The sequence below is a fragment of the Lepus europaeus genome, chromosome 19, assembly GCF_033115175.1.
Source record: "Lepus europaeus isolate LE1 chromosome 19, mLepTim1.pri, whole genome shotgun sequence".
NCBI classification, from domain to species: domain Eukaryota; kingdom Metazoa; phylum Chordata; class Mammalia; order Lagomorpha; family Leporidae; genus Lepus; species Lepus europaeus.
The window spans coordinates 45397162-45420721 of NC_084845.1; the positions used below are offsets into that span (position 1 = coordinate 45397162).

General features: G+C 40.0%; 1 protein-coding gene and 2 non-coding genes across 9 annotated transcripts in view; all 3 read right to left on the bottom strand.

Annotated features, from left to right (window-relative positions):
* Nucleotides 1-23560, bottom strand: part of CNOT1 (CCR4-NOT transcription complex subunit 1) — a 90465-nt gene that overhangs the window by 19817 nt on the left and 47088 nt on the right. For 2 of the 7 annotated variants that reach the window (XM_062175831.1, XM_062175835.1), the window contains exons 17-31: nt 22660-22810; nt 21283-21484; nt 19716-19859; nt 17044-17168; nt 16532-16818; nt 15340-15418; nt 11269-11499; nt 10849-10989; nt 10063-10242; nt 6851-6967; nt 6408-6518; nt 6040-6117; nt 5678-5855; nt 4750-4880; nt 359-655 (exon numbers count right to left, since the gene is read on the bottom strand). In XM_062175831.1, the coding sequence (XP_062031815.1) occupies nt 359-655; nt 4750-4880; nt 5678-5855; nt 6040-6117; nt 6408-6518; nt 6851-6967; nt 10063-10242; nt 10849-10989; nt 11269-11499; nt 15340-15418; nt 16532-16818; nt 17044-17168; nt 19716-19859; nt 21283-21484; nt 22660-22810 (2452 nt within the window). Of the gene's footprint in view, nt 1-358; nt 656-4749; nt 4881-5677; nt 5856-6039; nt 6118-6407; nt 6519-6850; nt 6968-10062; nt 10243-10848; nt 10990-11268; nt 11500-15339; nt 15419-16531; nt 16819-17043; nt 17169-19715; nt 19863-21282; nt 21485-22659; nt 22811-23560 lie in introns of all 7 variants that reach the window. The other 5 variants (XM_062175832.1, XM_062175836.1, XM_062175830.1 and 2 more) reach the window with 3 other exon arrangements.
* On the bottom strand, nt 9312-9448 carry LOC133748961 (small nucleolar RNA SNORA46). The gene has a single exon (XR_009864554.1). It is a non-coding gene; the product is annotated as a small nucleolar RNA SNORA46 (small nucleolar RNA).
* On the bottom strand, nt 22255-22390 carry LOC133748963 (small nucleolar RNA SNORA50). The gene has a single exon (XR_009864556.1). It is a non-coding gene; the product is annotated as a small nucleolar RNA SNORA50 (small nucleolar RNA).

Sequence of the window (23560 nt, forward strand, 5' to 3'; positions counted from 1 at the left end):
AAACATTTTGGCAGACAAGCAATAGGAGTTTTGTGTAACTTCCCTTTTGAACTGTAAAACAGTATCACATGTCTAACTATCTCATTGGAACCAAGAAATACCACTAAGTATGATTAGGGAAGCCCATGTTGGGAAACATGGCACATGAAAAAAAAACAGGCACATGAAATCTTCATGGTACACCTAAACAACTTTTGGGGGAACAAGGTATCTCCATACCTGCCTTACAAGCAGCCTATATGTGAAATGCTACTTGGAGTGAGATGCTTTCTCAGAAACATTTACCAAAATTATCCTATTAACAATGAGTAGTTGAAGCAAGAACATAGAGAAACTACCAAGGAAATAACCAACTTACACGAAGGGCTGAGGCAAAACTATTTTTCAGGTTTGTAGATATGCTCATAAGCAAAGGTTCCCTACAAGTAATCATAGCCATTCCAGCTGTCAAATTACGCATCATGTGATGAGCTGCTATTCGCATTCGAGATTCTTCAGAATCCAGGGCAAAATCCTTCCTGACTATTTGCTCACAAGTGGTCATGGCAATCTTAATTGATCGATCCACCACAGGATGGACCAACTCCTGGACAGCCCGTTCAATTGCTTGACGTACACATTGCTTCAACTGTGGATGTGCCTGAAACAAGGGAATCTGGAGACGGGATGTGGGGGGTGATAACAAATTAAGTCAACAGTTCATTTTAATAAGACAATTTATAACAGAAATCATACCCATGATTTTGAAAATTATAGGAATAATGAAAAACTCATCAAATAAACTTAAAATTAATGAAACACTCAGAGAAGCTGAGCTACATCTTAAGAAAAAGAAAGCTAGTCACTATACCTATTGGAAAATTTGGTAGTGGGTATGTCTGATACTCAGTCATTCATTCATTCGAAAAGCAGAGAAAGAAAGAGATAGCTACTATCTATTAGTTCACTCCCCCAAATGATCACAATGGGTGGAGCTGGGCCAGAAGGAAATTGAGAGCTGGGGAATCAATCCAGTATCCCACATATGTGGGTAGAACCCAATTACTTGAGCCATCACTGTTCTCTACTAGAGTTCTCATAAACAGGAAGCTGGAATCAGCAAATGAGCCAAGACTCCAACCCAGGTACTCTAATACAGAAGGTGGGAGCACTAACCACTAGGCTAAATGCATGTCACTGGTATTTTTTATAATTCAGACTTAATGGGCAAATAGTTCATTATAAGATGCTTAAAGAAAAATTACTGGTTAAAATTACAACTCGTGTACTTTTTTCTTTTCTAAAGACTGTATTTATTTGAAAGGTATAGTTACAAATAGAGAGACACAGAACTTCTATCCCTTGGTTTACTCCCTAAATGGCCCCAATGGCCAGGACTGGGTGGGAATGAAGCCAGGGGCCAGGAGTACTTGGTCCATCCTACACTGCTTTTCCAGGCACATCAGCAGGGAACTGGATCAGAAGTGAAACAGGTGGGACATGAACAAGCACCAATATAACATGTTAGCATAGCAATCAACAGCTTTGGCCACTATGCCACGACGCCAGTCCCTCATGTACTTTTAAAGAAAGTAGTGTGTCAGGCCGGCGCCGTGTCTTAACAGGCTAATCCTCCGCCTTGTGGCGTCGGCACACCGGGTTCTAGTCCTGGTTGGGGCGCTGGATTCTATCCCGGTTGCCCCTCTTCCAGGCCAGCTCTCTGCTATGGCCAGGGAAGGCAGTGGAGGATGGCCCAAGTGCTTGGGCCCTGCACCTCATGGGAGACCAGGAGAAGCACCTGGCTCCTGCCTTCGGATCAGCGAGATGCACCGGCCGCAGCGGCCATTGGAGGGTGAACCAACGGCAAAAAGGAAAACCTTCCTCTCTGTCTCTCTCTCTCACTATCCACTCTGCCTGTCAAAAAAAAAAAAAAAAAAAGAGAGAAAGAAAGAAAGAAAGAAAGCAGTGTCTCTATTAGTTGGTTTGTATGCCAGCTGCTCTACTTCCAATCCAGCTCTCTGCTAATGTGTTTGGGTCCCTGCCACATACATGGGAGACGTGGAAGAAGCTCCTGGCTTTGGCCTAGCACAGGACACTGCGATCATTTGGGGAGGGAAAGAGCAGATAGAAGATTTGTCTTTCCTCTCTGTACAACTCTTTCAAATAACAAATTAATTTTTTAAAAGCAAACACACACTGAAAAACCTTTTGGCATGCAGAGCATTAACAAATAACTTAGAAAAGGCAGCAAATGCCTAAAAAAGGTGGGCAGGAAGGGGTGCCAGGAATGGGCAGATATTTGGTCCAGTGGTTAAGAAATGTCTGGGATGTCTACATCCCATATCAGAGTGCCTGGTTCAAGCTCAAGCTACTCTGCTTCCTACTACGCATACCCTGGAAAGCAGCAAGTGATGGCTCTAGTACTTGGGGGTTCATGCCAAGTATAGGAAACCTGATTTTAGTGCATGACTCCTGATTTCAGCCTGTCCTAGCTTTGGCTATTGTGACCATTTGCAAGTAAAGTGACCTAGCAAATGGAAGATCTCTCTAGCTTCAAAATAAAATGAAAAACAAATTAAAACAAAAACACAGGGTGCCAGAAAGAAAGGGGTTAATCTATGTTCTAAGAAAGACCGAGATAATGTGAAAGCACCTGCTATGTCCAATGTAAGGAATATCAAAGAATATTGTGAAAATATTAGTCATGACAACTCAAGGAGTCACGAAATTCCATCTGATTTCCTCAAGGTTTGTATTTAAAGTTTGCTAATCTGCAGAACGAAGTTGCATTTAGAAAATCTAAGCTGTATACTGAAGAAGTTCAGGGCAAAAACTGTCCCAATAAACTTCCACAGCATGGTTCCTACCCATGACAAAATGTGTTCCACAGACAAACACTAGCAAACCATGGCTGACGCACATGTTAATGTCATGACTACCAGTGGTTATTTGTTTTGTCTGTTCTGGGCTGACTTTACTATAAAAACCCACAATAAGTTATACTCTCATACTCAGTACCAACAGGTCCACTAGATTATCAACATGATAGAAACCATGATCGAAAGATGCAAATAACTTCAAAGAAGTGGTCAATAAACTGATTCCAGAAAGCAATGGAAAAGACATAGAAAAGGCTTGCCTATCCATCTTTACCACGATGTCTTTCTTAGAAAATTCATGGAGGAGCCAGTGCTATGGCACAGCAGGTAAAGCTACCACCTGCAGTGCACCTATACGGGCACCGATTCGAGTCCCAGATGCTCCACTTCCAATCCAGCTCTCTGCTATGGCCTGGGAAAGCAGTAGAAGATGTCCCATGTGGAAGACCCAGAAGAAGATCCTGGCTCCTGGCTTCAGATCAGCTCAGCTCCAGCCTTTGTGGCCATTTGGCTAGTGAACCAGTGGATAGAAGACCTTTTTCTCTGTCTCTCCTTCTCTCTGTAACTCTACCTCTCAAATAAAATCTTTAAAAAAAAAAAAAAATTTTACAGAGCTTCACAGTGAAGGTAATAGTTCTAGAAAAGCTATTACAGACGGCACTAAAGTTGAATGAGTTGATGGCTACAAACCAAAGTCAAAGAATCTGCTCAAATTCAGAATGTTAATAGTGATAAAAAGTCCTATCCGGGATGGGCATCATGGCACAGTGTAGGTTAGGCTGCTGCTGGAACATTAGCATTCCATGTCAGAGTAGTGATTCATGTCCTGGATACTTTTCTTTTTTTAAAGATTTTATTGGAAAGGCAGAGTTACACACAGAGAGACAGAGATCGTGATCTTCCATACACTGGTTCACTCCCCAGATGGCCACTGCAACCAGGAATGGGTCAAGCCAAAGCCAGGAGCCAGGAGCCTCCTCTGGCCTCCCACATGACTGCAGGGGCCAAAGGACTTGGACCAACCTCCACTGCTTCCCCAGTCTCATTAGCAGGGAGCTGATCAGAAGTGCAGCAGCTGGAACTTGTACCAAATGGAATACTGGCACTGCAGACAGGAGTTTAACCTGCAAATCAAGCTTCCTCCTTCAGGTACACCTGGGAAGGCAGCAGCAGATGGCCCAAGTACTAGAGTTCCTGGATTCTGGCTTCAACCTGGCCCTCAGCTATTATGGGCATTGGGGGAGTGAGCTAGTGGATGGACGGTATGTTTCTTGCCCTCTTCTCCCTATCTACTGATCTGCTTTTCAAATAAATAATCTTTCAAGAAAATCCTGTTGGTTGAAGGGGTGTGCGAGACTAAAGATAACAAGCAATTCTGAATCTACAGAATAAATATTAGCTTTATTTTAGGGAAAAGTACTTATGAGAGATTACTTTACATGATCTTAGATTCACTCCTGGAAACTGACCTCAACAACCTAAGTGAAAGTACTACCTCATTCAAGACCCTAGTCGGGAAATTTTATAGACACACAAAAATCTGCTTAGTTGCAGTCATCTTCCAGGACAAATAGCTTAATACAAAGCTAATGTAACACGAAAATGAAAGTAAGAGCAAAAAAAAAATCTAACATACACCGTCTTTTGACCTATGTCAAGAAATCTCAAGAGATCAAAATTTTATCACCAGTTTAATTTATTTTCCCAGGTTTGGGTAAGAGGAACCAATGACTAATTTCAAGGCATTTCTATTTTTAAAAGAAAACAAAAATCCCAACTATACCACATAGCAGTTCCAGATCTATACTTTGACAAAGAGTCCAGAGAGAAGGCAAAGTGATGAAACAGCTCACAAACTAGAAACAAGGGGAAAGGAGCAGTGTTGACTCACCGTTGGATTCAGAGTAATGTGTGGTGACAAGCCTGCGAGGGAATACACATTGATGTCATGGTAGCTGTACTGTGGCTGTGGCGGAACTGTGGCTGTACAGGTAGTGCTGGTAGCTGGTGTAGTAGACGTTGCTAAATGTAAGCAATAAAATAAACAGAACATTTAAAAACACCTGCTGAAGCTACTAGACAATTATCTGAACAAGCCATTGTTATCTAATTAAGTAGATCAGATTGCTCTGAGGGAGGAGTGACAGCCCCTATCTTTCCCACTCTGAGAGGTAAGTTTTGTTATTATAACTGACGTTTATTCAAAGCACACAAAACTAATAGTGCCCCAAAGCACAGAACTTAATTGAGGGATCCTGTCACAATAGCAGGCGCAAGCCTTATAGGCTCAAGTCTATTTTTTACAGATGTTTATTTTCAACCTCACCTCCCTCTCTAGTTTACTTAGGATATCTTTGCTGTTGAGAGCAAACAAAAGCTGGTTCATTCTAGACATACATCCCAACCATTCAGCACCCCAAAGCCTCACCTCTACACCTCCAATCCTTTTCATATATATAAAATAATCCATTTCAGAAAGTCTATCTAGTTTGGCAAACTCTAGGTTTGAAGGATAACACAGGCCATCATACTAGGCAATTAATTCTGAGACTTCACATAGCTAACCGCTGGGACTAAGATATGAGGAATGAGTGACTAAATCACAAATTACTGAAGAATGTGTGAACTGTCAAGACAGAATCTAGTAAGATTAAGTTAACAACTAGGTATTAGTTTTACTTGGAAATTTAGAAGGCTTACCAAAAAGTATATATAAAAGTTTCAGTACATTAAGTGAATAATTATACTTGCTATACACACGGCAATGTACCATTTAAGAGAATATTCTGGTTACCAAAAGGCTAGACTATCATACTTACTTGTAGTTGTGATGGGAGGGAGTTCTTCTGGCTGCTTAACATCTTTCTTTGGAGCAGAGAGTTGTTCATCTAAGTTCTTTAGGCGATCTTTATCCTTTAGGAGGTTTCCAGGTTTCAGTTCATTGATATCTAATGCAAGGTTCTTGCAGAGGACCTCAATCTCAAACTTCAAGTTTAACTGCATCACAATTCCAATATTGATTAGAATATTTAAAACAAAAATTTAGTTTTATTCATAAAATAATCCACCCTCAACAACTGTTACTGTGCATATCCCCCCTATTCCAAACACTCTGCCTTCATTCTAAATGTTAATTCTGTGAAGGCAGACAATGTTCTAAAGGATAAAGAAATAAATTTACCTTTAAGTCATGTTCCTGATGTAGCTCAGCTAATACATTCATGATTGCCATTGTCCAGGGGTTTGGTGGCCTAAAAACCTGAAGTAAAAACCATTATGTTAAGTTGGCCCAGAGAGCACCCTTTAATTTGGGTATTTTAAAACAGTTAAACATTTACACCCACAAGGCTACAACAAATCCCCCAGACTTCCCATCTACTTCAGAAATTTCCCATCTGCTTCAGAAAAACTCAAAAGTCATCCATCAGCATCAGACCTCTAATTTCATCTCTAATTGCAAATGCAGAAGGCACAAAACTAGGAATGAACTCCTGGGTTGAAACGATACAACTCATATTATCCATAAATGACACATGAAAATTTACTCACCACACTACGAATGCTGGACTCTAAGACTTTGGCAACAAAGGGCACTACATAGAGCAACTCTTGTTGTCCTTTAACATAAGCCTCTAGCAGCAAAGATTTAACATCCAAATCCTAGAAAAAAAGATGTATTTTCAAAAGCTGGGCATATACTACAAAATTCTCATAAAGTACCCATACAAAGGGATCTCACTAAGCTCATCCCCAAAATAGAAAATCAACATAGTATCTGACCCTTGCCTTAGAAAAAGGAAGGGGTGACCATCACACGTTGCTGGCTTTTCTTTATCCTAAAAGATGTAGAACCATGAGCAAATATTAGGAAATCAAAATATGGGCCAAAATTTTACAAAAAACCAAAAATCATTAGAATAGTCCCAAAGTCAAGACTTTCAAATACATGAACATTAGCAAACTTAACATAACACTTCTAAGCTGAAACTCACAGTGTGTAAGATGGGTTTATTTTTAGCTAATGTGATCATTCCTAACCAATGTCCCAAGTTCTTCAACAAAGAACGATCTGAAAAATTGGCAGCAGCTTTATCTGAAGTCAGGAGCACCTGAAAGGGCAGAGAATTTAGATGTGAGAATTAGCTTATGATAGAAAATTCGTAACCAAACACTTCAGATTCTGTTATCCAATAAAGCCCAAGCCACCATATTTTGGGGGTGAGGGTGTGGGAAGGGAAGACAGAAAGATCTTCCATTTGCTAATTCACTCTCCAAATGGCTGCACCAGCTGGAGCTGAGGTGACCTGAAGACAGGAACCAGGAGCTTCTTCCACATCTCCCACATGGGCAAAGGGACCCAGGTACTTGGGCCATGAACCGCTGCTTTCCCAGGTGCATTAGCAGGGAGCTGGACTGGAAGTGGACCAGCCAAGACTGGAACTGAGCCCATATAGGATGCCAGAGCCACAGGCTGCAGCTTTACTAGCTATCTCACAGTGCCGGCGTCAAGCCACCACTTCTGAACATTAACAGTGACATTTTTATCATTTAAAGCTTTTTATATTACAGAAATAATAAGGACAGATTGAAAACCCTAATCTGAAATACTCTAAAATTGGAAACTTTTTCAGTGTTGACATGAAACCACAAGAGGAAACCTCCACACCTGAGTTGACATGACAAACAGGTACAAGCTAAATACAAGCACACAAAAAATACTACACAGATTACTTTCAGGCTACATTAGTATAGAGCACTTATCAAACAAAAATTGTGGGGCCGGCAGGTAAAGCTACATATGGGCATCAATCGTGTCCCAGCTGCTACACTTTTAATCAGGCTCCCTACTAATGGCCTGGGAAAACCAGCAAAAGGTGGTCCAAGTGTTTGGGCCTCTCACACCCACGTGGAGACCCAGATGAAACTCCTAGTTTCTGCCTGGCCCAGCTTTGGCTGTTGCAGAGTGAACCAGCAGATGGAAAATCTGTTTGTGTGTATGTATTCCTTAAATCTTCTAAAATTTTTAAAATAATAAACAATAATCTTTGCAAATGTGTGAAGAGCTAAATTTAATTCAAATGAACAGGCATGTACAGGAATACAACCAAAGAGCCATCTATTGCATCTTTGGCACAGCCAGGATATTACATAACTCTAGAGCCAATTGAAATAACTTCCTGAAATACAGCCTAATATTGTTTATTTTCTAGAAAATATAATCTGTCTACTTGAATCTATATTTGTTACTTCCCTCTAAGGGGTAAAATGCAAATAAAGGAGTATGTTCTGGGCACAAGCACATACAATTATTACATGGTACTTGAGTCCTGTCCAGACTGAGTGGTTATTTCTTAATTTATGGACACATTTAACTTTTTTAATTTATTATTTGAAATATGGAGTTATACAAGAGTAGATTGAGACTCAGAGAGATTTCTTCCAATGGGTGGTTCACTTCTCAAATGACTGCAACAGCTAGGGCTGAATCCAGGGGCTTGGAACTACACCAGGGTATCCAATATGGGTGTCTGGGGCCCAGATACTTGGGCCATCTTCTGCTGCTTCTCCCAAGTGCATTAGCAGGGAGCTAGACTGAAAAAACTGAGCATTTAGAACTAAAGGCCGGCGCCGTGGCTTAACAGGCTAATCCTCCGCCTTGCGGCGCCGACACACCGGGTTCTAGTCCCGGTTGGGGCGCCGGATTCTATCCCGGTTGCTCCTCTTCCAGGCCAGCTCTCTGCTATGGCCCGGGAAGGCAGTGGAGGATGGCTCAAGTCCTTGGGCCCTGCATCCGCATGGGAGACCAGGAGAAGCACCTGGCTTCGGATCAGCGCAATGTGCCGGCCACAGCGGCCATTGGAGGGTGAACCAACAGCAAAAAGGAAGACCTTTCTCTCTTTCTCTCACTGTCCACTCTGCCTGTCAAAAAAAACAAAAACAAAAACAAACAAACAAAAAAAAACTGAAATCAACACTCACGAGATACCAGCAATGCAGGTGGCTTAATCCACTGTGCCAGAATGCCAGCCCCTATATTTTTTATTGAAAGTCAAAATCTTGGGAAAGGTATTTGGCCTTGCACTGAAAGACCCACATCCTATAAACAGTGCCTGGACTTTATGCCAGATTCTGAATCCTGACCCAGTCTTCCTGCTAATGCAGATCTGGAAAGACAGTGGTGATATCTTAAGTTACTGGTTCCTCGACACTATGTGGAGAGACCTGGATTGAACGGAACCACCCCTGGCCTCAACCACAGGTTGTTTGGAGGCATTTGAGAGTAGATCAGGCAGATGTAAAGTCTGCCTCTCAATTACAAACGTTATTTTCTTTTATATGAATACAAATTTTTAAAAAAATAAATAAATAAAAGGATTTTGGCACTTTTCCCAGGAGTACTTGGAACTTCCATGTATCCCAATAATCCTTGCTATCAGATAAAAGCCAAATAGTCAATGTTCCTTAACTCCATTAAGCAACAGCAGAACGGTACAAGTAAGCTGTGCAACAGATGGAGCCAGGTATTCTTTTGCACTACAGCGTAACCAAGAATGAGGAAAATTCTCATCCATAGGTTTAAATATAGTGCTGGTTCCTAAGCCAATACTAAATTATTCAGCAAAGAATGCTAATGGCTGTATCCCTGATTCAGATTGCTCTTTTGTGAACTGATTACTCTTGTATGGTTTAGAAATTAAAACTTGAATTCTATGAAACAGCATCAGTTGATTAAAGTTAGACCTTAAGATGAACTGCATTAGGTCCTAAACATTTCACTATCAGAAGATACCAACAAAAACACTTACCACAGTATTGTTTATAATAGATACAAGGTTTCAATGTCCCAATATCCATTTACACATATACAACAGTTTTCTAATACGACTATTTAAAAAAACAGTGGGAAATAGGCATTTGGTCATGCAGTTAAAATGTCAACTGGGACCATTTGGGGTGTGAACCAGCGGATGGAAGCTTGCGTACATGCTCTCTCCCCGCCACCATCCATGTATCTCAGCCTCTCAAATAAATAATTCTTTGAAAAAAGAAAAAAACTACAAGATCTCTATCTTTTGCCTTTAACACACACACACACACACACACATAAAATAAAAAATAAGCACCCAGTATGAAATTTAAGCTATAGAATCAAGGATTTTTAAATCAAAGCAGTGATTTAAAAAAATCCAAAAACAACTCTTACTTTGATGTTTCTATACGTCTCATTCAAAACCATCTTGTTAAATTCAGGATTCTTCAATGTATCAAGGAAGTTTGAATACAAGCTATGAAAGTTTGGCTCAATACTGACTCTCTTCATAACCAAATATTGCGAAACCCAAGGCATAAATTCTTCCTTCACAGTTTCTTTCAATTCTTCAACCTAGTCAATCAATAGGACATACAAAATTACACTACAATAAAGCAAGGTTTGGTTTTCCTGGACATATGGCTCCTTACAAAATTTGCTAAAAACAGGCCATTAACAGTTCTAATACCAATACTGTGTTTACATAGGAATCATCTGCTTTCCATGAAACAGCTAAGTCTGAAGCATCTCTTCCACAAGATACTAAAAACTGCAATTTTCTCAAAAACTTATGCGAGCATAATTAAAACCCGCTTATTTAGACTGATCGTTATTAGCTAACATTTGCACGCAAAGCAGTCTTTGAATTTAAACTAGGAGATAAGCTGTCATTCTTAATGCTTCATATAAGGTCTACCTCAGTGATCAGATAACTAATAAATAAAGTGGGATGGAATGAGATAGGACTAGAAGTACAAAATGAAACCTTTCATCAAGAGAACACAAAGTTTATTTCAAAAATCTGTAAGACACTGTAAAGCATACAGTGGTCTACAACCACTGGTTGGATATCCACATTCCTTTCACTTTGATTCTATCATTTGTCTGCCTTTAGAGTATTTAAAGCAATCAAAAATAAGGTCCTCAGGAGAAGGCATTTATAAATTATGACATGCTCACCTTTTGTGTCATATTTGACTGTGAGAGATTATTGAAGATAAAAGCGATTTTCTCTTGGATATTTTCTGGGGGCTCTACAATTCTCTCAGTTTGATCTGTGGCCACAAGCAAAGTATCTATATTTGTAGTATTGATAGAAGGCTAAAAAGAATAATAAGTAAGTAAGTTGAAATGCTTCCTGGGATAATCACAGAAAAGAATGTTCACAGATTCCATCATTGTAACATTTACACATGCTATGAATATATACTGAACTAGTAATAGTGGCTATATCTGAGAAACAGGGGAGGGGGATGGATACAATGAGAAAAACACTGGTCTTTTACAGTCAGCATATGCTATAATAAAATTAAAATACTACTGGTTATACTGCAATCCAACAAATCTTGGAAAAGAAAGAAATATCGACCTACTACTTACTGGCACATCTTTCTTAAAGCTTACTCCAGTTGGCCTGGTGACTGTAACTGTTTTAGCAACAGTGGTGGTTGTTGAAGTTGTTACCATAGTGCTAACCTGACCAGCAAGAGGAGCTTTTGCTGGAACCTGAGCCTGGGCCTGGGCCTGGGCCAGTGCAATACTTCCAGGGGTTGTGATAGAGCCCTGCATCTTCACAGGAGGATCTCTAGACTGCTGTCCATACTCAATGTACTAAAGAGGCAAAGAGAGAAACACATTAGAAGAGTTCTTAACAAAAAGTGAGAACTTTGAATTACACTCTCCTCACTTCTAAGAGACTAAAAATGAGTACTACCTTAATCTTTGCCCCCTCCTAGAACAAGTGTGTTAGCAGACACCATGAACTCCAGTGGAAGACAAAAATAATACTCTGTTGTTAAGAAGAATTAAGATAGCAAAACAACTGGAAAAAGAAGTGCCAAATATATGCATAAGGAAATGTCTTCATAAATGTAAATTTTTAAAAAAAATCTGTAAAATTCATGCTTTACTGAATACAGACAAAAAAAAAAACAAAAACCTGAATTGTGAGTTGTTATCTCAATAAAACTGTTAGTATGTGTTTTAGAGCAGTGTTCAGTAACAGATAAATCTCCCTCCTAACACAAATCAGAAGGTGAGGTACCAATGCTGTGGTATGGTGGGTTAAGTTTCTGCCTGTGGTATGCAGGCATCCCATATGGATGCTGGTTTGAGTCCTGGCTGCTCCACTTTCTGATACCACTCCCTGGTAATGGCCTGGGAAAGTAGTGGGAGCTGGCTCAAGCGCTTGGGCCCCAACACCCACGTGGGAGACCTAGAAGAACCTCCTGGCTCCTGGCTTCAGATTGGCCCAGCTCCAGCCGTTGCAGCCATTTGGGGAGTGAACCAGTACATGAAAAGCCTCTTTTCTCTGTCTATAACTCAGCCTCTCAAATAAATAGCGCTTTAAATTAAAAAAAAAAAAAAAAAAGAGTGAGGGGAGCAGGCAAACATGGGGTTCCTGATATTATTTCAATAGTATTTACCTTATAAAACTGAAACTCCCACCTACACGTGTAATTTTAGTTATTAATTAAAACTGAAATGTTTTAAAATAGGCAATTTCTGAAAAAGTATAGACCTTTAAAATTAACAAGTATACAATGAAAAACAGTAATCTCTCTTAACCTTTGCTGGATGCTGAGGATCAGTTGTATGATCACTCATCTTTGGAAATCCATACTCCTGGCTCTGAATTTTTCCCAACCTGCTCACTTAAATGACTACACTTAATCCTTGCTACCCCAAGATTCCTCAGAGGTTAAGTCTTTAAAAGAAACCTGCTCTACTATAAATGAACCTAGTAGGATTAGGTGGGATTTATAAGCAGGTTAAAATTCTGATCTTCCTTTAAGAGTCATTTAGTTATTTGAAAGGCAAAGTTTTACACACACACACACACACACACACACCTTCCATCTACTGTTTCACTCCCAAAATGTCCACAATGGCAGGAGCTGGGCTGATCCAAAGCCAGTTGATTCTTGTAGATCTCCCACGTGGGTGCAGGGGCCTAAACATCTGAGCCACCTTCAGCTACTTTGCCCAGGAAAATTAACAGGGATTTGGATCGAAAGTGGAGTAGCCAGGACTCGAACAGGCACCATATGGGATGCTGGCATTGCAGGTGGCGGCTTAACCTGCTTTGCCACAGCATCAGCCCCAAACTCTGATCCTTCATCCATAAAATATATTCTTTTAACTAAGCTGCTTTATGTAAAATTTTTAAAATTCAAAGTATACGAAATAGTTTTTTCATGACAAAAAAAATATTATTCCACAGATCCATCTTGAACCTAAGCACCTGTAAGAGTGTTTTTTTAAAGATTTATTTATTTTGAGCCGGCGCCACGGCTCACTAGGCTAATCCTCCGCCTTGCGGCACCGGCACACCGGGTTCTAGTCCCGGTCGGGGCACCGATCCTGTCCCGGTTGCCCCTCTTCCAGGCCAGCTCTCTGCTGTGGCCAGGGAGTGCAGTGGAGGAGGGCCCAAGTACTTGGGCCCTGCACCCCATGGGAGACCAGGATTAGCACCTGGCTCCTGCCATCGGATCAGCGCGATGCGCCGGCCGCAGCGCGCCTACCGCGGCGGCGGCCATTGGAGGGTGAACCAACGGCAAAAGGAAGACCTTTCTGTCTGTCTCTTTCTCACTGTCCACTCTGCCTGTCAAAAAAATAAAAATAAAATAAAATAAATTTTAAAAAAAAGATTTATTTATTTTGAAAGTCAGAGTTATAGAGAGAAGGAGAAACTGAGTGATCATCCATCCATGGTTCACTTCCCAGATGGCTGCAACCAACAGCACTGCGCCAAGCCAAAGCCAGGAACCAGGAGCTTTATTTGGGTCTCTCAGGTGGGTGGCAGGGGCCCAAACACTTGGGCCATCTTCTGTTGCTTTCCCAGGCTCATTAGTAGTGAGCTGGATCAGAAGTGGAGAAGCAGGGACATGAACTGGCACCCAAGTGGGATGCCGGCATCACAAGAATCAGCTCTACCTGATATACCACAACACTGGCTCCCCAAATGGCTACAATGGCCAGTGTTGAACCAGGCCGAAGCCAGAAAACTGGAACTCCATCCAGGTCTCCCATGTGCATGGCAGCGGCCCAAAGACTTGGGGCTATCTTCTGCTTTCTCAGGCACACATTAGCACGGAGCTGGACTGGAAGTGGAACAATCAAAGACTCGAACTGATGCTCACACTGGATAGCAGCATCACAGGCAGCAGCTTTATCCACTACACCACAATGCTTGCCCCAGAAAGCTGTATTTTTAGGACACACGGGTCTAACTCTCATATTTAACAGCTTTGAGTAGTCTTAATGTTTAAAGTAGAGGAGAATTTACTGACGTATATTCAACATTCTTTTTAGAAATAGCTAGACTTCCCACTAATACCAGCATAAATATTCTCATTAATAGTATAACTTATGTTCTTCAATAATATTATCCGATTAAAAGAATTACTAGTGGCCAGCATTTTGGGGCAATTGGTTAAGCCATGGCGGGCAAAATCTGCACCCATATTGGACTGGCACCTCCAGTCACAACTGTTTCACTTCTGATGCAGTTTCCTACTAATGCACCAGGAAAAGCAACAAAAGATGGCCTGAGTACTTGTGCCCCTGCTACCCATGCTGAAACACAGACGAAGTTTCTGGCTCCTGATTTTAGCTTATATATCTGGCAAAACTATCGCCTAAAAAATACCATCCAAGAATACCTTTCATGCTTTTTTCACAAAGTAAAATGATGGGGTGGCATTGTGGCATGATGGGTAAAGTTGTTGCCTGTTGACACCAGCATTCAATGTGGGCTCTAGTTCAAGTCCTGGTTGCTCCACTTCCGATCCAGATCCTTGCTAATGGTCTGGGAAAGGAGTGTAGGATGGCCTACCCAAGTGGGAGATCCAGAAGAAGCTCCTGGCTCTGGCCCAACCTGGACATTGCAGCCATTTGAGGAGTGAACAACAGATGAAAAATCTCTATCTCCCTTTCTGTAACTCTGGTTTTCAAATAAATAAGATGAATCTTTAAAAAAAAGGGGGGGGGGCTGCAAAAGGAATAAAAATACATAGATCACACCAATCATCAAGAAAGCTAAATAGGGGCTGATGCAGTGGTGTAGTGGGCTAAAGCTGCCACCTACAGTGCTGGCATCTCATATGTATGCTGGTTCAAGTACTGGCCACTCCACTTCTGATTCAGCTCTCTGCCAAGGCCTGGAAAATCAGCACAAGATGGTCCAGCTCCTTGGGCACATGTACCATCATGAGGGACCCAGATGAAGCTCCTGGCTTCGGATAAGTTCAGCTCTGGCCATTGCAGCCATCTAGGATATGGACCAGCAGATGGAAGACCTCTCTCTCTAAATAAATCTTTCAAAAGTTAAAAAAAAAAATAAAATGAAAACAAAAATTAAAGCTAAATACCATTCCTAGAAAAATCCAAATCATATCAAATTAAGTAACTGCAAATTTTATAAAGGCTTTAGATCATGAGGACACTTACCTCCTGTAAATGATGTGGAAATTGCATAAAGTGATTAATAGAAGCCAAATGCTGACAATACTGGGGATAGTCCTTCAACCTGGTGGCAAAAATATTTGTTCATCATTTTATAGAAAAATAGAGCAACACTACTACTAACAAACGTTCTTCCTAATGCCAATCTGGATTATTTTCCCCCATTTTACTAATAAATATCTTAAGAATGCTATAGAAACAAGTAGAAGGGAAAAACTTTTCTATATTTTTACATTTAAACATTGCTTAGATTTTAACTGAGCCAATAAAATTGCTAGATGGAAAGAACTCAAATTTTCATGAACAGGTGAATGGAAAAACAATTTGTAAATCTGTACAATACAATACTGCTCAGCAATGAAGGGGAACAACAAACTGAGACATGCAGTAACATGGGTGAATCTCTCACACACCACACTCAAAAACCTACAGACTATATGATTCCACTTAACTATACTCTGGAAACAAATATCAAAATCAGTGACTGCTGGGAATCAGGTATGAGGAAAAAGGATCAACTTCAAAGGGGAACAAGAAAACTTTGGAGGGTGGAGGTTGAAATATTCAGTACCTTGAGTAAATGACTATAAATTTGTTGAGATTTCAAATGCACACTGTACAAGAAGTGACTTCAGTGTATATAGCTAAATGTCAATAAAGAACATTCACAACAACAACAACAACAAAAAAACACCTGTATTTCCTCATTTCTTCTAATTTACAAAGTTACTTTTGTACATTTTGTTAATACAGTGATGGTGCCTGGCACCCATACTTCATGTTTCTTACATTTAGAAAGACTAATGGACCAGGTTTGTGGTGCAGCAGGTTAAATCACCACCTACAAAGCCAGCATCCCATATGAGCACCAGTTTGAGTTCTAGATACTCCATTTTCAACCCAGCTCTTTGTTAATGTGCCTGGGAAAGCAGCCAAGCACCAAGCAGGTACTCAGGCCCCTGCCAAATCACAAAGCAGACCCAGATGGAGCTCCAGGATCCCACCTTGGGCCTGGCCCAGCCCTGGACACCACAACCATCTGAGGAGTGTGAACCAGTAGATGGAAGATTTCTGTCATTCTCACTCACCCTATAACTGCCTTCCAAGTAAATAAATAAATAAATAAATCCTTAAAAAAAAAAAAAAGTGAAACTTCGTAGGAAAACTGTTCACTCACCTATTTTTAAATCTATCTAGTGCAGCAATCCCAAAGTAATACATTTTAGATCCAAAAGGCTTGCGTAAGGCTTCAAGAACATATCGCAGGGCTAGACCTAGTGCCATGTAAGTGACCAGTCCTTTTTCGATTATCCCACCAAACAGGCAGGCTGTTATATGTAGCTCTTTATCTGGGTACTGGGGGAAAAAACGGTATTCTTCAAACAAATTCCTTAGCATACAGTTAAATACTTCTCGTTCTCTCTTTATAGTAGAGTCCTTAAATCTCTGTAGCATTTCCAACACCTGAAAAACCAAGACAAAAACAAAACACAATCATTTTCAATAAATATTCTCAATAGAAGACTTTTTGAGCAGAATATTCACAAATAAACAGCCACAGACAACAAATATTAGGTTTTCAAAAGATAAATATGTCAAAACACTAGGAGGTAGATTTCAACAAACCTCTAAAAAGCCATTTATATAAATCTATCTAAACAGTGAATAACTATCATCTTAGACACTCACCTCATCAACAGACATGGTTGGATGTGGTGGATGATTATATATTCGCTGGAAATAGCTGTTTGCTTCATCATCTATCTCTTTACTAAAGTGCTGATTTGCCTCAGGCCATACCTGAGACAAGTCCGCTGTTGAAAAAAAGAAATTCAATCAGTAGGTTTTTATGCCCTTCCTCCACTCCCCCATAAAGTACAGAAGGCCAGAAAGACTAACAGTCCTAATCTGTGAGTGAAACTGAGGAAACTAATCGAAGCATTATTTATTGAGTGGTCAAGTTAACATTAAGGTGCACTAATTAGATCTCAAATATTTTAAACTGCCCTACAAAATTCTACCATATTAATTTTCTTCATCAGGAGATGAGTAAACTCCCCACTAATGCACCTGAGAAGGCAGCAGATGATGGCCCAAGTGCTGAGACCCCTGCCACCCATGGAGATCTAGATGGAACTCTAGGCTGCTGGCTTCATCCAGGCCTGGCCACTGGGGTCTTGTGGGGAGTGAATTAGCAAATGGAAGATCTCTATCTCTCTAGCTAGGCCTTTCAAATAAATAATTTTTTCTTAAAAAAAGTTCACTGAAGGGGCTGGCACTATGGTATAGAGGGTAAAGTTGCCAACTGCAGTGCCACCATCCCATATGAGCACTGGTTCAAGAAGATCTCTCTCTCTCTCTCTCTCTGCCTCTCTGTAACTCTGCCTTTTAAATAAGGTTTAAACCTTAAAAAAAAAAAATCACTAGGGGCTGGTGCTGTGGTACAGTAGGTTAATCTCTGACTGCGGCAGCGGCATCCCATATGGGTGCCAGTTCTAGTCCTAGCTGCTCCACTTCAGATCCAGCTCTCTGCTGTGGAATGGGAAAGCAGATGGTCCAAGCACTTGGGCCCCTGCACCCACGTGGGAGACCAGGAAGAAGCTCCTGGCTCCAGACTGGCTCAGTTCCGGCCACTGGGCCATTTTGGGAGTGAAACCAGCAGATGGAAGACCTCTCCTCCCTCCCTCCCTCCCTCTCTCACTATGTGTAACTCTACCTCTCAAATTTAAAAAAAAAAAAAAAAAAAATTTACTGGAAGCAAATTCATTAGACACTTAACACAGCCTCAATAAAAGTTTTTATTACCTTGTAACAAAAATCACATGTAACATGTAAAAGTTATCAAAACAAGTACACAACACACTGATACACAAAGCATGCTACAAAACATAACATTCAGACAAGACTTTCACACTTAACACTTTCAAGGCAACTGCTGTAATTTCAAACTTCATAAATGAGATTTCAAAAGGTTAGTCAGAAATGAAATTAAAGGATGTGCTTTTGTTGCAAAAAAAGAACTCCATGAAGAATATGTTCCTAAATTCATTTTCTATGATGTTTACGATTTATTTTTCATTTATCTGAAAGGCATAGTTATAGAGAGGGGCAAACAAAGAGAGATCTTTATGGTGTTTCACTCCCCAAATGGCTGCAATGGCCAGAGCTGTGCAAGGCAAAAGCCAGAAGCTTGGAACTCCATCCAAGTCTCCTGGGTGGGTGTCAGGGGCCCAAAGTACTTCAGCCATCCTCCACTGCCTTCCTAGGCTCATTAGCAAGGAGCTGAATAAGTGATGGAGCCGTGGGGACTCAAACCAGTGCTCTTGTCGGAAGCTAGTACAGCAGGTCGTGCCTTAACCTGTGGCACAGCGCCAGCCCCAGAGATCTTCCATGAAATTCTTGAAGATTCCTTATATTTAATGCCAAGAACAGGAATCTATAATTATTAATTACTTATTGATTCAGAAAGATGACTTTCCTGATTTTATGATAATAAATTATTAAGACGTAGAAATTGTAAAAATGTTTTTATATCATGTAAGGGGCCAGGAATTGTGATGCAGCTAGAAAAGCTGCCTTTTGTAACACCACCACCCTATACTGGAGCACCAGTTCTAGTTACCAGCTATTACACTCCTGATCCATCTCCCTCCTAAATGTGCCCAGGAAAGCAACAGAAGATGTCCCAAGTGATCAGGCCCCTATGACCCATGTGGGAAACCCAGATGATCCTGGCTTCAGCCTATACCAGCCCCAATCATTGGAGCCATCTGGGAGATTAGCCAGAATATAGAAGATATTTGCCCTCTCCATCTCTCTCTCCCTTAAAAATAAAATGAATAAATCTTTTTTAAAGTGTGTCATGATGACAATATTTGGTATCTAAGGATATTTGTAATAGAATTATAAACTTAAAATATTATTTACATCTGTACTACCAAGCTCAAATAGAAATCTGAAATTCTCCTGCCTGCTCCTGACTTCTTAAAAATCAACACTACCAAAAAAAGCTTTAAAAAAAAAAAACTTCAAAATTATATGGTTGACTATACAATTTATACTTTCATACTTCTTTAATCTTTCGTGATTTTAAGATAACACCCTCAGGGTTACCACTTACTCTTACTTTCTTCTGGTAATCCAGAGCAAAGGTGCAGTGACACTTCTAATGTTTTTATCTTAATAATTCAAATTCATGGATTTATTTTCATTACTGCAGGACACACTTTATCATATGGCCTAATAACAATGTATTAAAATAAATCAAGGTATTTGTCCACATAATTCAAAGGACAAATGAAACAATTTTTTTTTATGTACATCATTCACACTTCACAATCACAGACAACACTACCACTTACAAGGTTTCATCTTACTCTGCTGGAATGTAGGCTGGTTCAATCCAGAGGTGCCCAGTTTCCTCTGTACAAAAGGGTCGTTATTCACTGCAGGCAGTCCAAGAGCCCCAGATCCTATACCAGTCAGGCTGCCTGTGCCAAGACCACCTACTAGAGAGAGTAAAGGCAGCCACAAATGGTGTCATTATGTATACTCACAACTAATTAACATTTCAGATACAATTTCCCCATTTAAAATCAGTCTTTCATGCTCACTTCAGCACTTATACTAAAAAGTCAGTATCTCTGTTAACATTTTCTTACTATGTCTATCCAATTCTAGAGAGACTATAAACTAGTAACAAAAATGGATCCTAATATTTTTAAGCAGACACAGCTGATTAGTTTATTTACATTGTGGACGCTGGTGTTTCCAGAGCACAGACCAACATGCCAATGATAATCAAAATAAGAGCTGACTTGCTTTTGCAAATGATTAAAACTGGGAACTTCATGCTGTTATTATCTAGATATATAGTTGGGACTTCTTTATACCTCTTAACTCTTAAAAAAAAAAAAAGAATCTTAAAACATATCTTTGTAAATAGGCCTTAATACTCATAAGTATTAAGTAAATGAGTAATTCAGTCTAGAACCAACTGTCTATCAGCAATATTAACTAGGTTACAAACATTCCAACAATTCAGTCCTTGATGAAGTACAGAAAACTCAGGAGAAACCAGTGAGTACAAGCAAAAATATGTAATCTTTGATAAAAAAGGTTCAAGCCAAAACTGCTGAAAAAGTTTCAAGAATTTACTATAATTTTCAAGATAGGTCAAGTGTAACATGGCAGCAAAAATGTTTGAATCCAACATGTGCCAACAGTTTCTACCTATAACATACCCAACTTGAGTAATCTGTAAAACAATCAGTTCTTGATCTATGTTCTTTAAATTATGTGATTAAACACATATTACTGCTTATACTATCATTTAGTAATAATGAATCCCATACTAAATATTTCAACTGTTTGCAATTAAAAATATTCAAATTGTTCATTCGAAAAATTCTTAAATACAATAGTATATTTTTCTTCCCAGTTTTGAATATTGAAGCAACCTTCACAATACTGTTTAAGGTGCTTTCTTTATCACATTAATTAAAAACCCTTACCTTAGCCGGCGCCGCGGCTCACTAGGCTAATCCTCCGCCTTGCGGCGCCGGCACACCAGGTTCTAGTCCCGGTCGGGGCGCCGGTTCTGTCCCGGCTGCCCCTCTTCCAGGCCAGCTCTCTGCTGTGGCCAGGGAGTGCAATAGAGGATGGCTCAAGTGCTTGGGCCCTGCACCCCATGGGAGACCAGGAGAGGCACCTGGCTCCTGGTTTCGGATCAGCGCAGTGCGCCCGCCGCAGCAGCCATTGGAGGGTGAACCAACGGCAAAAGGAAGACCTTTCTCTCTGTCTCTCTCTCACTGTCCACTCTGCCTGTCAAAAAATTAAAAAAAAAAAAAAAAAAAAAAACCACCTTACCTTATACTAAAACACAAAGAACTTTATAAATTATCCACAACCCCAAATCCCTCTGCTCACCTGGAAGCTGTGATGAAAGTCCTCCAATACCACTGAACGCAGTTGTCTGATTTGGGGTTGAAAGGGGTGGAAATGCTTTTGCTGGTGACTGAGGGGTACTGAATGCAGAACCCAAATTTGGAGGAAAACCCTGCATACTCTGGGTGTGAGGGGCAGCTGAACCACCTATACTAAGAGATGCCATTCCAGCAAGAGGGTCAATCTAAAGAAAAATAGTATAAAAATGTATTAAGCATAGTTTAAAGAAAGACATGATACAGGTCAAGCATCTTTTGCAATAGCAGTTCATATCCTAAATAAGCAATCGACACCCATACAATCATGGTACTAAACTCCCAATCAAGTCAAGTATGCCTCCCAGTCATTTCTCTCACTATGTCATACACATAGTGAGTAGGTTTAAAGAGTCAGCCCTTGCCCAATTACGAGGGGCCATTGGTCTACTAAACTTCAAGAATAATCACAAGACAAACTGCCCAGTGCAGTACTAAACATTTAGTAATAACAATGAGGCATTTATTACAGTGAGTCCTTGCAAATTCTTAATTTAAATTTAAATTAATTTAAAACAATCTCTCAAAATAAATTATCCCACTTTAAATACATTATACAGCATTAGAAATTAGAAATAAATCTTCCAATCAAAACAAATCTAGTCAAAATTCAAGAATCTTATGGGTTGGGGAAGGTCAGCTCTGATTTTCAAAAACAAACTGAAAAACAAGGTATGCTAAATATTCCTTAAAATATCAAATCACTACACTTCCAAGCTTCATAGTTTGTGGCACTCCTTCATACCTTCATGACTACAGAAAATGACAAGCCAATGCCTTTAATGCGGTAGCCACTGAAGAATCACCAAGTGCCTCTTTCTTTCCTTAAACCCCAACCTGCCATTCAATGCAGCTGGAAACAGAAGCAGAATATGTTGCTCCCAGAAAGAAAGGGGTGGTCGATGTCAGGGAGTAACTTAAATGTACCTTGTTTTTAAAAGAGCAGTTCAGTTGAGAGCTGAAGAGCCCCAGTTATAACAAGTCGTTATGCTCTAGCACTGTTGCATGGCCCGTGAAGCTACAAACAAGACACATCAGGTTCAAAGGCAGTGCTTATTTTTCAAGAGTAATTCTTACTTTAAAAAGAAACCTTTTCCATTACCTAAATGAGGTTTCCTATATCTTTCTTCTCAGTTATAATCTATTTGGTGATTAAAACCTATTCTCTTAATGCCTATTTATGGATCTCTTTTAAAATATAAGTAGACGGTAGACATGCAGTTTTCTAAAATGTAGTATATTCAATTAATGAAGATGTAGAAGTTTACTCTATTCCCAGCCAATGAAAACTTTTCAGACATACCAATGGCAGCATTCATTTTACCTGAACAGGAGAAATGGCATCTAAGCTGCTAGCACTGGGAGGACGTCCTTTTGGCATAACTCCAGGTGGTGGTTGTCTAGCCTTATTCATAACATTACTGCAATTGGCTACCATCGTAAGGATCGTTTCCGATAACTCCTGAGAAACACTCCTTATGGAAGAAAAGAACAATATCACTTGCTACTTCCCAAAACACCTAAACAATCCAATTTTCTAATTAAAACAAAAACAAAAAACACTTGGACTACATGACTAAATTAGTGTCAAATCCTACCCACTTATATCTTTCATTTATCACTGATTTTCTGAACATTGGTTTTCTAATTTACACCTCTGAAATAGTTTGTGTACAGTGGCACCAATATTCCACATCTTAAACCACTTAGCAACCACAAAAACAGGTGGCAGACTGATCTCTGAAACAAATGTCAAGTAAGATAAATGTCTGACAGGCAGACCTTACTGTCTCAGGGAGTTAAAATTACTTCATGAACTGTGGAGCCTGCCCATTACATTCCGAATCTCTATACAAAATTGACACTATTTTACATCTTTTCATGAATTCAGAATTTTATGACTGGCAGTAAGGAGTTAAAAGTGGTCACTGAGACAACGAAGTGCTTTCCATTATGAAACAAAAAGGCTGGGGTTCTTCTGATATAAGACTTGTAAATACAGTTTTGAAGAATAATAAAGACCTGAGTGGCCCAGGTCTGACTAGGGAACCCCTGTTCGCTCACTTGTGATTTTGTTTGCATTTTCTTGAAGCCTGGGCACTGACAGCAATGGTAACAAGATAAGGATCCAGCTAGCCAAAGATAACATCTGAGCAAACTTTCTTATTACATATTACTTCCTCACTGTAATCAGGTTGCCAAGTTTGTGTCTCCATATATAAATT